Source organism: Microplitis demolitor, chromosome 9, assembly GCF_026212275.2.
Source record: "Microplitis demolitor isolate Queensland-Clemson2020A chromosome 9, iyMicDemo2.1a, whole genome shotgun sequence".
Classification (NCBI taxonomy): domain Eukaryota; kingdom Metazoa; phylum Arthropoda; class Insecta; order Hymenoptera; family Braconidae; genus Microplitis; species Microplitis demolitor.
This window is the reverse complement of record NC_068553.1, coordinates 7,543,969-7,560,484: the sequence shown is the minus strand read 5'-3', so window position 1 is coordinate 7,560,484 and position 16,516 is coordinate 7,543,969. Positions and strand designations below refer to the sequence as shown.

General features: G+C 30.4%; 3 protein-coding genes across 3 annotated transcripts; all 3 read left to right on the top strand.

Moving 5' to 3' along the window:
• Positions 1 to 1,915: 1,915 nt before the first annotated feature.
• LOC106694031 (dolichyl pyrophosphate Man9GlcNAc2 alpha-1,3-glucosyltransferase) lies at positions 1,916 to 3,805 on the top strand. Its single transcript, XM_014443986.2, has 2 exons — positions 1,916 to 2,005; positions 2,119 to 3,805. Exon 2 carries the CDS (start codon positions 2,144 to 2,146, stop codon positions 3,788 to 3,790), a length of 1,647 nt encoding a protein of 548 aa, XP_014299472.2. The 5' UTR covers positions 1,916 to 2,005; positions 2,119 to 2,143; the 3' UTR covers positions 3,791 to 3,805.
• On the top strand, positions 1,921 to 11,858 carry LOC103575878 (bolA-like protein 2). The gene is made up of 3 exons (XM_008555858.3): positions 1,921 to 2,005; positions 9,057 to 9,151; positions 11,718 to 11,858. Exons 1-3 carry the CDS (start codon positions 1,943 to 1,945, stop codon positions 11,818 to 11,820), a joined length of 261 nt encoding a protein of 86 aa, XP_008554080.1. The 5' UTR covers positions 1,921 to 1,942; the 3' UTR covers positions 11,821 to 11,858.
• Positions 11,859 to 15,470: 3,612 nt separating this feature from the next.
• On the top strand, positions 15,471 to 16,114 carry LOC128668618 (uncharacterized). The gene has a single exon (XM_053741937.1). It carries the CDS (start codon positions 15,504 to 15,506, stop codon positions 16,110 to 16,112), a length of 609 nt encoding a protein of 202 aa, XP_053597912.1. The 5' UTR covers positions 15,471 to 15,503; the 3' UTR covers positions 16,113 to 16,114.
• The last annotated feature ends 402 nt before the right edge of the window (positions 16,115 to 16,516 follow it).

The following is a 16,516-nucleotide window of genomic DNA, read 5'->3' as shown; positions in this document are numbered from 1 at the left end:
ATTATATAATACACATGCGCGATAAAGCTATGTATGCGCATGTGTGATGATTTTATTTGTGAGCATGTGCAAAGGCAAAGTGTCTCCCACTACTCATGACTTCACCATTTGACAACTATTTGAATCATAATAATTATTTTTATTTAATTAACAATAAATAAAAGTTATTATGTAAAAAAACGTATTGGTATAGAATGAGCAAAAGGTGAGCAATTTGTTAGTTCGAAAAGTTTTACGTAAAGTCTGTATGTTTACTTAGATAAAAAAAAAAATTTTTTTGTATTTTTAATTACCAATCAATAATTAAGTAATTAATTAATAATGTGAGCAATTGCGGATTACAATTGAGCATTTTGTGAGCAATTAGGAGCACTTATTCATTATTGTTATGTCCTCAACAGCCTCAGGTGCCTCCACCTGTTAATTAATTAGTAAACTTGAGATATATAAGAAGCGCGCATTTAAATTCCATTTGAAATAATATATTAATATCCTACAACACTTATTGCGTCTTAACAATATGAAGTAAATAAATTAAATCACAAATCGTCGTGGCACATACTCATTAAATTATATATTTTTATTATAAGAAAGTTAAATAAATAGATGGATAAACTTTATTTTATATTTAGAGAAACATAAATACAGTTTGAGTGGTCTTGGAACGTTTTCTGTCACCTGATACTTAAAACCTAAACAAAACACACGCATAAAAATCATGAATAGGCCCTTGTTCTAAAGTTAACAGTAAATATGGTTATAAACAAATACATACTCTATAAGCAAACAAGAAAAGGAAATATATAATAAATAAATCTTATTTATAAATGAAAACCATATCGCAGGAACTTAACTATTATTGTTAATATATATATTTTTATATTAAATAAAGAGTGATTCATATAATAAATGAATTAATAGAAATATTGAAATATAGCATTAGAATAATTATAATGATGTTTCACGATAAATGATAATGTCAATTGTAACGAATAACTAAATATAGAATAATTATAGAACACACCTCTGATAGTCTAGAATATTTAACCGAATGATTGTATCCAAGTACGGGAAAATAGAATATAAATAATATAAGTAATAAGAAGATATAGAATGGATAAAGTAAAGAACGTAAATGTATAAGCTTATATCTCAAATTCGTATTAGTAGAAAGTATAAATGTATAAGTATAATATTTAGTAAAGAACATAGATATATAAGTATTTATACATATAAGCATGAGTGTGAACATGAGAGTAGTGGGGAGAAGTTGGAGAGTGGAGGTCCGAGATCTCTCTGCCGTCTGATGTAACTTCACTTCTCTCCGAGAACTCTTTACGAATACAACTGTTATTACTGATCAAGTTTTATCCATACTTTATAATAAAATTCAGTCTTCAGATAAAAGTTATTTTATCAATTACATCTATCCTTAATCATAGTTTAATTATTTCATTAAATAACAATCATAATCATCATCATCGTAGTAAACAATAAATTTATCCACTGTTTTCAAATTCAAAATTTGGTCCCGCGTGACAACGAACTGCCCACTGTCCAGGAGGTGGCGTCAGCTCCGATCCTAGTAACCTCCCAGGACATAACATTATTCCCGATCGTTACAGTTCCATGCCAACTTTTTCTCGGTTAAGAACTAAGAGCGAGATCATCGACGAACTAGTTCGCATAGTTCACCTAAAGGAGCGCTCTTCCGACCTAGGTCGTTCGCGAACTACCCAAGACTAAAGACTAGTTCATATTCATCTGGGACGTGGTACGTCTCGAATGGTAGCCAATCAGAAAAAAAAAGAAAATATATTTGTATAATTCACCGGGTTTTTGAAAGAACAATATATTAATCTTATAAGACAAGATATTGGATTTAGAATTGTTATTAAGAGATTCTGAAACATCAATTACGAGAAAATACACTCAATTTGAAATGCCATATTCTGAAGACTATATTAAAAATAAACTAAGTAAAGTACTAGATCCTTCACACATTGTGAGTATAATTATTTATTTTTAAACAGTTTTATATAATAAAATGAAAATAATAATTGAAAAAAAAGACAATTATATTGCTCTGATGTATAAACTTTCACTGCTTGATTACAGTTTTTAATGTAAAAAATAGTGAAAAATGAGAGAAAATATTAAAATTGGTTTGGTGATTGGATTGACAATATTGTTAAGATGGTGCGTTACATTTCATCCTTATAGTGGTAGAAAAAGTCCACCGATGCACGGAGATTATGAAGCTCAACGTCATTGGCAGGAAATAACATTTAATTTACCGCTCAATCAATGGTATTCTAACACCACTGATAATGACTTACAGTATTGGGGATTGGATTATCCACCATTAACAGCATATCATAGTTTAATTCTTGGAAATATCGCAAATACTATAAGCCCCGACTTTGTCAAATTGCATGATTCGCGTGGTTTCGAATCATCGGATCATAAACTATTTATGCGATTGTCTGTTCTAATCACTGATTTAATAATTTATGTTCCGGCAATTGTTTTTTATTTCCTTTCTGCTATTCCTGAGTTTAAGAGTATCCAAGAAAATAATATATTTGGCTTTAATAAATTGCATTTCACAATATTAACTGCTTTAGTATATCCAGGAATCATCCTCATCGATCACGGACATTTTCAGTATAATTCTATTTCATTAGGATTTTTTTTATTAGCTGTAGTATTAATAATCCATAAATTTTTGTCACTTGGATCTTTTTTTTTTGTTTTAGCGTTAAATTATAAACAAATGGAGCTATATCATGCATTACCTATTTTTTTTTATATTCTTAGTGAGTGTATACCGAATCGAAAAAAATCTATTTTATTGTGTTTAAAATCTTTTGTGAGCGTATCTCTTACTGTTATTATTACATTTTCTGTAATTTGGTTGCCATTTTTAAGAAATATGAATTTCATCGATGTAGTTATCAGACTTTTCCCACTTAGTCGCGGAGTTTTTGAAGATAAAGTGTCCAATATTTGGTGTACTATTAATATTTTTGTGAAATTACGTGAATTATTTGATCATTTGCAATTAGCTCAAATTTGCTTTTTTACTACCGTAATTTTTTCTCTTCCTTCCGGTATTGGTATTTATTTAAGTCCATCGCCTGAAAAGTTTATTTTATCATTAATAAATAGTGCGTTAGCTTTTTATTTATTCTCGTTTCAAGTACACGAAAAAACAATTTTGTTAGTTGCTATTCCGGTATTAATTTATTTTCATTATGATCCACTTCCATGTTTTTGGTTTTTAATAATTTCAACATTTAGCTTATTACCATTATTAATAAAAGACGGTTTGTTTATTGCTTATTTTAGTTTAATAATTTTTTATAATGTTTTGATTTTTTGGATATGGTTTGATGAATTCAATCTCCATACTAAAATTAAAAATGAAAATTTCACAATGAGGAAACGAACAGAATTAAAAGAAAAAAACCAATCTAATTTTGTCAAAAAAAACAATTTAATAATAAACAACTCCACATTAAACATATATTTCTCTCATTTTATACAATTATTTCTTAAATTGAAAAAAAAAATGTTTTATTTATCAATAGTAGGAATGTTTCTATTATCTTTAGTAATCAGATTTATTGAACCTCCACGCCGCTTTCCAGATCTGTTTCCACTTTTTATATCAGTCTATTCTTGTGGGCATTTTTTGTTATTTTTTGTATATTTTAATATCAAACAAATTTTTATACTACGCTCAAAGACAAAGAGAGTGAAGCATTTATCTAAATGTGAATGGTAAATGTAGTTGATATTATTGATCAATAAATTTTGTTAATTCAAGTATAAGAGATCTTTAATTAATTTCGATAACTAGTTTAAAATATTTGTACGGTATCGACTTGTTTTGTAAACAAATTTCTGTACAGCAAAGATGAACTGAAAAAAGAAAACAAAAAAAAAAAAAAAAAAAAAAAAAAAAAACAAAAAAAAAAAACAGTTTCAAATAAGAACGCATCGCTTCGAATGAAAAACTTAAAAAAATTACAGTTTTAAGTACGAAATTTTTTAAGGTAATATCTTTTCAATTAATTAATTAATGTAACGGGAATGAAGTCCACCTCCGTTTTACCGGCGGCCGTTTCCGTGCTGTTTTGGGGATACACGCGCTGCGAGGTCATCCCCATCTTCCGACCCAGACGACACTCTTGGCCGAAAAATATAGTCAAGTGAAGACTAAGGTGGAAATTAACCGGAAGTATAATCAAAAATCCTTATTATGCGTGGTATCTGTATATTTTAACGATAAATTTTTACTGTTCATTATATTGTTTAAGTCAACCTCACGATTTAATTTATTATTATTCATATTGAAGCATAGAATATGGTTGTTGGTTTGAAATTATTAACTATTTGATGTTTGCCGAAGTAGTCTCTGTCTCATGCTCGACAGCTGCACAGAAAAAAAGGTTGACTTGGCCCAAGATAATTTTCGCCTTCATTTTTTTATTCTTGGGCTGAGTAATTGGGTTTTTTTTAATCCGAGAACATTTTCTTCGACTAATATTATAAAAATATTGTATCAAGAATAATTAAATTTTCATTCAAGTTAAATAATCTTGGTTTAAGAATATTTATTTCAAGTCAAATATATTTTGTTTCTAACCAAGTAAAAAAAACTATCAAAACAAGATACTTTTCTATCTTGGTTGGTGAGTATAGTAAATTGTCACAATATATATTAACATCTCAAACCAAGAACTTTTTTTGCGTGACAGAAGAACATTTACTCTCAGTTCGAGAAAACTACATTATCGACTCAAGACAACGGTTTATTGTAATGAGGAAATTTTAATTTTGATTTAAATAAATTATAATCTTAGCTTAATAAAATAACTTTTTTTGAATCATGCAAATATTTACTTAACGGAAGACATAAAATTCTCCCATTGATGATTTTTTTTCTTGACTTAAAAAAATTCTAGTCTCAATTCAAGAAAATAAATGACTCTACTTAAAAAAATATATCGACCTATTTTTTTCAGTGAATCTAATCTAGTCAAGCAGGAAAGTGTATGCGTATATTCAGAACATCACAATACAGCAGTAGAGAGGATAAGGAATAAACTCCCTCTATTAAATGGCTTATCAACGAATTGAGAAAAATAAATTGTTTGCTCATGGTAGTTATCGAACCTAGACTGATTCGGCATCACGCGAGAGCTTTACCAGTTATGCTACCCGACCATTTCCTGAACATTCGTTCACTTTACCCATATCTAGTTAGCACACTGTACAATGTAGAGTCTAAACTACCGCCACTTTAGTGTAGTACAGTTAGCTTTCCCAAGAGAATTTTTGCGTTGAGCCGTGAGCGCAGTTGCTGTTGGTTCAAACGTCTACGCTTACTTGCCGCAACACAACAAATACTTAAGCCAAGATATTTCTTACCATTGAATCGAGTACTTTTAATTCTTGACTCGAGTCACAAATCATCTCGATTCAAAATAAATTATTCTTTAAGAAAGAATATTTTACTTTTCGGACAATTGATTATATTTTGGGGCAAAATATTTATTTTTCTCACTTTACAAAAATATTTTTTACTTCAAGAAACATATATTATATTGGTTGAATAAAAAAAAAATCTTATGCCAAGATGACTAAATTTAAGAAAATTTTGCTCTTGAACCAAGAAAATTTTCGTTTTCATTTAAAATTGCAAAAAATATTCTTGCGGCAAGAAAAAATTTCTTACGCCAAGATATCCTTTTTTTCTGTGTAATGCTATCAACCTATTGGAACTTACTTACAATATCTAATACATGTAATAAAATATGTAGAATTCAATCAGAAAATGCCCGTTACTAATTTTCACCGCCAATAAAAAAAAAAATCTATTGGTTTATATTAGGTAATTTCCAAATAAAATAATTCATAGGAAAATCATGAGTTTCAGTATGTATTTATCGCAGCAAAATATATATGTTCAGAATCAGATTAGATTGATAGCTTTCATAAAATAGTAAGTACAAAATAAAATTGAGTGTATCGTAACTTCCCGGTTGCTTTTCAGATGAGAGTTTTTTTTTATTAATAACAATCAGAATGATCTTGGTTTTCGCAATATTTTTGATACTAATTTTTATGAGAAATACCAGCATTTTATCGATAAGATTTAAACAGAAATTTCTAATTGACATTCAATCGGATTTAATCGAAAACTTCCGAATGATTCTGATTGAAAGTTAATCAGATATTTCCGATTGACTTTCAATCGAATTTAGTCGGATACTTCCGGAAGGTTTCAATTGTAAATTGAACGGAAATTAACGATCCTCGGGAAAAAAAATTTTTATATAATTTTATATATTATCCCTGGTTAACAAAAACGATTCAGATCAATTCGAAAATTGGAACGGAATGAGCAAATAGAAATCATTCGAAACGGTTCAAAATTGATAAATCGAATATTTTAAAATCTGCATTGAATCTATATTAACAATTAGTTTGCATGTTATGAAGTAATATAGGATATACTATATTATCACCAAAAATGGCACTTGTCACTGTGTCAAAGGACAGAGGAGTGTTCGTGTCAGAATTGCTTCCAAGTTTGGAATATAAAAACTGTAAAATATCTATCTAACCAGGAACTTTACAAGAGGTTGAGTGCCACTTAGTGGCGAGTACTGAACTACTTCTATTGCTACTGTCTAGCACCGCTGACTTTCCTCTCCTACATATATATCTTTTCTCCTAAGAAATTTTCCTCTGGGTTTAAGCAACTTTTTTTTTATTAGTTGGAGCATACGAAAATCCTTGCGTTAAACACCCCTATGAAAAACAATTTATTTATAAAATATAAGTTAAAATACAAAAAATATTTTTTAGAATTTGTAAAAAATCAATCAGAAAACAATTTTTTTAAAAGCTTAACATTGAAATGAAAATAACTAGAAAAAATGCGGATTTTTTAAAAACTTTATTTGTAATGACTTTTAAGAAATAAAATTACGTACAAAAAAGTTTCTATGAGATTTTCTGATAAGACTGATAGTTTCGCCGGAAAAGTAAAAAGATCTTGAAATTTACTATAAATTTGACTTTGAGCTCAAATAACTTTTGAACAGTTGGATTTTTCAAAAAATGATGAGACTTTTTTTGTAGAGGGTTCGATTTCCTAGAAAAATAATTATCGTGCATAAAAATTCGTTAATTGGTCTGTAAGCTAGAAAATTCTAAAAAATAAAAATTGTTTTTCCTGTGTTATTTAAATAGCAAATAGAAAAATGGATTACGCAAACCGTAGTATTATTATTAAAAGCTTGGATTAGTATCGAAATTTTTATTTTGAGGCATTCTTTCAATTTTTGGATACCATAAGAAAAAATTTTTTTTTTTAACCAGCCTAATATATATATAATTTTTTATTGATATTTCCTTTTATTTTCGTAATATTTTGAAATTCAACCAATACAGTTTCTTAGAAAAAGTTTTTAATTTTTTTTATATAATCCTGAAAAATGCTTGTTTTAAGTTTTTATAAAATTGATTAAATTAGAAAGACAGATAAAATTCTATACTCGGATATTTTAAAAATTGCTGAATTCATGATAAATGAAATTCATATCTGCCCAAATTTTAATAATTATTAATATTATCTGAATTGTTATTTTCCGATTGAATCCGATTAAAACTGATTAAAATATTACAAATAAACTGTCGATTTCGCATTTATTATGCTCAAAATCTATGTCAGGAGTTATCTAGTTAAATCTGAAGAGTGTTATTATCAGGCTAGCATCATACAATCTAATAGAAATTATTGTAATATGATATGTCAAAAAGTAGAAACTGATACATTCTTATGCAGCGCAGAAACGAAGTAACGTGTATAAATACTTGCATAGAGATGATAGAATCATTTTGATACTTTAATTAGCGACAGTGACAATACTAATAAATTATGTATCAAGAGCATCTACACAAAATCTGATTAAATGGCATGAGTAGAAGTTTAGAAAATTCAAATAAAACACGACTAAAAGCAATGAAGTTTTAGCCAATCAAATATAACCTAATTACGTGTTGATAACTACATCAAAATCGGACGATTCATTAATAGTATTAATTGATTAAAAGTAAATGAGAAAAAAACATATACTTTTATTTTGTAATAACTACTCAGAAATTTCAGATTCATTTCAATAACAAATCAAAAATCCAGTAGGAATGTATTGTGTTTTTGACACAGTGATTGCAGATTAAGTTTCATTAAAAAAATCGTAATTTTGTAGAATAAGTATCTATGTATTCCCATAAAATCGTATATTTGTCAAATGCAATGCCTATTAAAAATTGATCAAAACATGAAGTAGAAACTTCTTCTGAAAACATATAGAGTTCGGCAATGACAATTCTGATTGAAACCTTATACTATAGAAAAAAATGAAATAACTAGGAGAAAAATAAATCAATCAAGACCTGAATATGCTGATATAATAGCAGCCTAGGGTATTTCTCTTTGATTCTGATAAAAATTTTATCAGCCATTTCGTATAGAAATGAATATAACTTTTCGTGCCCATTAAATCTCATACACTCCATTGAGGAAAAGTCAGTTAAGTTCTGAAACCTAATCTATTCCTATACATTCCCATAAATCAATAGAATGGAATTTTTTTCCGTTCAGATAGGCTATGGGAACTTGAATCGGATTATGACCGGAACCTAATAGTTTCTATAGGATTTTTTCAACAGGGTGTAGAGCGTTCAATTTTCTGCAAAAATATGTATTAGTTTATTTGATCTATCTATTTGTAAACGAATTAAAATAACTTAAAGCTAAAAAAATAAAACTTTCTTGTGTTATTTAAATGGAAATTGGATTGATTCATGAGCTAGGTCTGTAATCGACATAGAATTTTTTTTCTTGTGCGAAAATTTTTTTTTTTTGTGTTGAACTAAGGTTTTTTCCACATGTACTTAAAAAAAAATTTTGCTCCGAAATGACGCACCCTAATATGTATGTATATATATATATATCGACAATTTTTATATTATAGGAAATTGAAGACCAATCGGATGGTTGTGGTTCAAAATTTTCTGTAGTGATCGTATCCGAAAAATTTCAAGGGAAATCTTTATTGCAACGCCACAGGTAAATAAAAAGAATAATATTACAATGTTTATAGACTTTATAGATTTTAATATTGCCGCCTGAACGAATTATGTCGTCAAGAAAAACTCTTGGTTATTAACCCTGTCACAGCTAAACTCTCATAACAGAAGGCCTAAAAATCATATTTTTAGCAATACCATTCCATAAGTTAATTATCTATTTATTTCCCTTTATTAAAAGAAGCGATTTAAAACGATTAGAAATAAAAAATTCTAAACACTTTTTAATGCTTTTAAATACTTTTGAATCGTTTTTCTTATGGGTATTCAACATTACAAATCGTTTAAAAATGGCTCTTTTTAATAAGGGGTAATGCTCCTTTTAGCATCTAAATGTTTCGCAAAAGTAAGTATATCAATTATACTTTTGATTAATATTTTATCTTCAAATTTAATTAGTAGATGCACAACTTCACGTTCAGTTTGAGTTGATTACATAATTATTCAAATGAAACGAGCAAAATTTCCATAAGCCATGTTTCTTGCAAATACTCCTTGAGCTCGAAAATAGCGGGAAGCTTCGGGGCTGGCCCACAGGGTCAAGCAGCTTTCGGATTTTTTTTTTCGATATTTACAACGATATTTAGGTTTGTCAGCAAAAAAATAAAAATCGTCAATTTTTTTAGAGCACCCTAACGTATTTACATAGATACGCTCTCAGACAGATATTGTATAGTTCTCAGAGCTATCAAACGTATTGTTTTCAGAATGATACATTAGATCGTTACAGTTACAATCTATTAGATAAGTGACGCGTATCATTACTGTAACTATACGATATACTTCTGAGAGAGCTATATTTTTTTTTTCGTGTATTGTTTGTCGAAGAATTTACAAGCTTTTAAACTTTTTTTTAGAATTCATTATTATCCTGTTTTGGATCAGTTTTCCCAGAAATTAATCGTGTTTTTTAAACTGCTCCCAGTTGAAAGTAGTGCTACAATATTTTAAATCGCATTTAGATCATAAGAGTGTCAGTTTTATGTTAAATTTACTATGAATATTGTTATATGCATATCTTTATAAAATCTTATATTAATCTTGCGCAAACTTGAGCTCAAGTCTACTAGTTATCTATCTTTTTATATGTTGGTGCATCTTGTTGCCGGCACTGTTTTAAAGTTTTATACTGCAAGTGAGTTAATTAAACATTTCTGAACACATTAATATTTTTTTTAAGTTTAATCATTGGTTCGTTATTAAATTCTAATGAAATAAGAGGCGAATTTTCTTTAATGACGTCACATGTGTAGTGAAGTTAAGAAACGACGGCAACAGTGTAAACTGACACAACCGCGGAAAATTTGAATAATTAATAAGCTTGTATAGTTGGATTAGCGAGAGTTTGCGTTTCGGATATTTTCGGTTTTTACCCCCACCATCTAAATTTAATACTTAAGACATTGCGCCTTAATGGTGGGGGTAAAAAACCGAAGCGCAAAGTCTCGCTAATCAAACTATAGTACCAGTTTCATTTTTACTATTTAACCTCTAATACGTCTAGCGTATAAACTTCTTTTTTCTTTTTTCTGATAGTTTTAAACGTGTATTATAAACAGCTTCTGATACAAATTTACCTTTCCAATATTTCCTCTTTTTAATATTACTTTCGTCCGTAATTAATAAAAACAAAAATCAGCTGACATTCTTTTCTGTTTACTCATTAATACACACTACCACATAGTACTCGTGTTAAAAGTTGCACCCCAGCTCCAGCTAGTAATAAACCTTGAGATTAACATTAGTACACAAATAAATTACTAAACATTAGCGCGCTGCTGCCGTACTTCCACGTTTATTTTTTAATCACTTATTTCATTAAATAAAAATTATTTTATTGAAAAAAAATTTTTTTTATGATTCAATGCAATTATAATAAAAATATATTGTATTAATTCCTAAAAGTAAGTCAATTCATTACATATTCTATTAGTAAAATTTTGATGTGTAGGAGTTGCAATCTTGCAAAAATACAATAGAAAATCTATGAGATTCCCTAGAAAGATAGTCAGTATCGAACCTTCTTAAAAGACTTTATGTTAGGCTTCAAGAATTGCACAAAAATATTAAACGAATCTTGCTCGAGGTCTCTATCAAATTGAATCATCTCTAAATTTATATAATACTTCAATAAGAAAAAAAAGCACTATTGCCTAGAGCGCATTTTCATAAACCTTTCATAATAATTTAAAGTCTTTTTCTTGAGTACATTATTAAATAAAAGTTGACCGAAAAAAAATTTCGGTTGGACGTCAGTTGATCTGTTTATAGGAATGCCCGGATGTAAACTTGTTATTTAGCGACCCATGCACTAAATTGACTTGATTTTTTTTATTATAATGACACGCATGCGACACATTTAAGGTGGTTAATAAAAATATAATATAAACATTTCAAGCGTGAACTTTTGGATTTTCCAAATTTTTTTTTTTATTTCTATTAAAACAAAATATCACATAGTAAAATTTTAATATACTATATTTATCGAATAATATTTCAGATTTAAAGGTTATAAATAATGATTACAAATTACATACTATTTTTAGACTCGTCAATTCAATTTTGGAGGAAGAATTGAAAGAAATTCATGCTTTTTCGCAAAAAACATTAACTCCCGAGCAATGGGAAAGCCGCCAACACAATAATTAATAAAAATTGTAAAATTGAATAAAAACAATTGATCTTGACTTCGTGTAAGTTATCATTACAATTTCTTGTTATTATTGCAACATGAGAATGGAATTTTTAATTTTGTGACAGAGTGAATTGGAAAAATAATTTGGTGTTTTAAGTAGATACTTGCGAGGAAATTATAGTGAGTCAACTGGTTGCGTGAAGACACAGTGTGTGCCGACCGTCACACTTAAAATATGTATTGACAATTTTAGATGTAATTTAGCAGTAAGCTTAAGGATAAGAATAAAAGAACGAAAAAACTACGCATGCAAAATGAAATAAGTGCAAGAAAGAGTTGACGGCTCTTAAAGGTTAAGGAGACGCTTGGCGGATTACCAGCTTTCACGGCTTAGCGGTGATTGCAAGATTTCTGAGTTTCAAATTATTTCAATGTAGTTGAAAATTTAGTTTCTATTAATTAATTTATAATCAGCTTGGAGACAAGAACCAAACCCAGACAGCATTCAAATTAGAATAACTTTACAGTCTCTTACAAGACGTCTTATAAGACATCTGTTTAAGAGGTTGTCACGATATTTTAATATCGCGGCAGTCTCACATCAGGTCGGTGAGCAACAGAGGGTAGCACACGCTGCTCACACGTCTCATCCGACATTGTATTATAATTATTGTTTGCTTACATGTAAGATTTTATTTAATTATTGTGTTAATAATACGTTATTGATTTCTTAGGTATAAAGTGTATTTGAATCAGGAGATTTCACTTATTAATTAGAGTATGTATTTGGATTTTTGTAGCGCTGGGAGAAATAGTTGCGCATTTCATTTGTGTGCTTATTACTATTTTGAATTGGTTGGCGCATGCGCGTCAACGCAACAGTTGGCATCCGTAAATCTAGTCATTATAAATAAATTTACTAGTTTTATGAATAAATCATTGATTGATTTATCGGTAAATAATATTAAGAATTAATTATGGAAAATACAATTGGTCATTTAGCGTCGGGAACTTGATAAATTACACGGCCACAGTTATGTAGTACGTTGGTGGTACTGTAAATAAATAACATGCGACGGTTGTATATCTCTATTGGGTGAAGTGAGATATACGACAAAATGGCGTCGGCCTAGGTGCCGGCGTGAGATTCACGTGCTGCCATGGTCAGATGTGGGATAGTCTCTGTAAGAGTAGCGTGTGTGCTCTGTTACATTAAATTAATTATAAATTTGTCGCCATTTGGTATTTTGTGTAGATAATATACACCCATTGGCATTAGTTGAACATTTGTTAAATCGCATAAAGGAAAATACATTTACCGTATTAGCGTGCAACCAAGGGAGTTGAATAATACGTAAACTGTAAGTACTTTTTGGCTAATACATTGGCGTGTAATTTTGGTTCCCGAGTTGGTGATCATTTGTATATAGCCTAAGCGTGAGAGAGATAGTAAATTCTGAGTATTAGTAACTGGTCATAAGCATATGATGGAATGCGTGAATGTTATACTCAGTAAATACGAGTACAGTCAGTGAAATTATTCAGTATTATTTTACCAAATGTTGAGTGTGGTAAATGTTTGGTTATTTTTCATTATGATTTATTAATAATTTGAGTTATAAATTATTATTTATTTGAGTATTATTTATGAATTATTATTGATTTGATTTATGAATTATTATTAAGCTGAGTCATGAACTATTATTTACTTGAATATTGATTATGAATTATTATTAATTTGCGTATTAATATTAATAGCTGTATTTATAAGGGCCTATACTTAACTATAGCACTTTTTATAGAACTTAATCATTCTTGTGAAATCTCTATGGGAAATTATGAAAATCTGTTGGATTCTATGAAATTTTCTAAACAGGTAGCTCTCGAAATCTACGACCGTCATGTACCAAATCCCATCCAGTGTTTACTAAGCTGATTCATCTCGATAAATTAACGATGATTTCTAACGTTTCTTTGAAATTCAGAATTGAAAAATAATAATTATCAATGTTTCATGCGTAATTATCTTTACTAAATATTTTATAGTGTTTAATAATTTGTTTGTTGATGAATTATAAAATATTTAGTTAAAGCAACCAAATATATAATTGACAATGGGCAATCAAATCATTTTGTTGTCATAACTAAAATTTAATTGTCAGAAGAAAATTTTTTTCTCAGTGTGCCATTCAGGGGTAAAATCACTGGAATATCACTGTGTATCACGGTTAACTCTCACGGCAAATCACAATAAGTCTCAGTGATTTTCACAGTAATTATAAACGTAGTAAATATACTTATGTAAGTATGTAAGTATGTAAACGTAGTAACGTTAGTAAATATAGACGTCATACATACCATATAAAATCAGGTTGTATCATGTATGATCATGAATGAGAACGTATGATACGGGGAGAATGGTTATGCACAATTGAGAGTAAGTTGACATGAGCATACATGACCGTATATAACTCATGTAAAGTCATGCCTCGTCATGCATCACTACCACTGATCTCTATACTACTACTAGCTCGAAAAGCTCGAAAATGTATTCACAACAATATTTTTGAGCTCATGGAGCTTGAAAACGACGGGAAGTTTTAGGGCTGGCCCGCAGGGACAACTGATAGACGGATTTTTTTTAGACATTTTTCTTAAAAAAAACTGGAACATGAAATTTAAAAAATCGAAAAAAAATAGAATCCATCGTTGTCATATTATGAGCATAGCTGAAAAAGTTGTAGAATAGGTAACAGTTTGCTGTGAAAAATTATGAGGAAAACCGATCAGTTCGTGTTTTTTGTAAATCGACAATTTATAGTTAGAAGTTTAAATTTTAATAGAAACGTGTTCCAAAAAAATGTTTTGATATTTTTTTACTGAAAAGATGTCTAAAAATGAACATTTTTTGTCTCTTGGAAAATTTTATTTAAACCACTTTTCGCGAAGTTACATGTGTTTGAAAAAAATCTCTACATTTGTCAAACTTCGATATTTCAAAAAATCCCAGATAACCAGAGTTTCAGCGCAATTTTTGAGCTGAAACTTTTGCCGTCTCAGTGACGTACGGTACACATAAAAAATTTCAATATTAAATTTTGAGCTCTCTTTGACGTCAAATTTCACATAAATTTGACGTAAATTTAAAACTGCTATATGACGTCTGTGGGACATCAAAATTTGAGACGCAAAAAACGACATCAACAAATGACGTCAACTAGAGATATTTTTTACTTTTTGATTCTTGAATCTACTTTGTTGAATAGTTGCTAGATGTCGCGAGCTGACTTTTCTGTGTGGCGGACTCGTAGCCTCGCTCACGCCTCTACTGCCGAGTCCAGCAACGAAAGCTACCAAGACGCCGCCCTACCGTCCGGAAACACAAACACATGTACCTAGTCGCTACAGCTCGAGCAACAACTCGTTCCTCACACGACAAGTGCAATTATACTAAACCCTGTCAATATTAAAAACAAATAATATATTGTACGTTAATTAAATAAATAATTTATATATTTTGGTAATCCTTGAGTTCATAATTTAGTGTGTCTGATCCCCCAAAGACCACAATTGGTGACCCCGACGTGATCTCAAGTGATTATTGGTGACGCCTGGACTCGAAAAAAAACCGACGCCGGCAGCCATTTTTTTTAACGATTCAATCCACAACGACAAAAATTCAAATTCTGTTCAACGGATGTTCCGAACTTCTACACGAGAAAAAAATAACAAAGACAACATGGGAAACGACGATGATCCTTTTAATCTCAACAACCCTCCTGAAAAAACACCGTTGGATGACAACTCAACAGACTCAGCCGTTGGCGGGAAAAATACGCCACCACAAAACCCCTCGAATTTTCTGCAGAACATGAGGCTACCTAGTCAGTTACGATTTGCACTCGCAGCGCAAAACCAAATTCCACAGGATCATGTATACGCTGTCAATCTCAACATACCTCAGTTTGCATCAGATGCACCAGAAATGTGGTTCGCCATAGCTGAAGCGGACTTCACCGCCAATCGCATCACCAGTGACAACCAGAAATACAGCCAGACTCTCAAGGTACTTCCACTCAGTATCTCCAAGCAGCTATGGGACATCATCGGACAACCACCAGCACAAGATAAGTATCAAGCTTTAAAAAACGCTATTCTTCAACGCTTCTCTGAGTCGAGACAAACCCAGTTACAGAAATTGCTGAAAGAAATGACACTTGGTGACAGGAAACCCTCGCAGCTTCTCCGAGAGATGCGTGAGCTGGCAAAAACAGCAGTGACAGACGAAGCATTGTACCAGCTGTGAAAAGAACGTCTTCCGGCATGGGTACGTCCATACCTAGCCATGTCAAACAGCTTTCAAGATCTCAATAACCTAGCAGAAATGGCAGACCGTATCGTGCTTCACTCCAGCAGTAGTCACGTCATGGCCATTAACCAGCGTGACACAACACACACAAATCACCATTCAACAAGCTTATTACAACTCGAACACCAGCTCCGCGAAATTAACCTCACTCTCAAAACCTGTCAGCAAGATATAACTCGGTTGCAAGCGGATCAGCAGAAAATTCAGGCACAGTTACAACAGACACAACAACAACAACAACAATTTCACAGCAGTTTATAGCAACAAGCCCAGCAAAATCAACAATATGGTCAGTACTTCCATGGACATCGTCCAAGAACCAGGTCAGTAACGCCAAACCG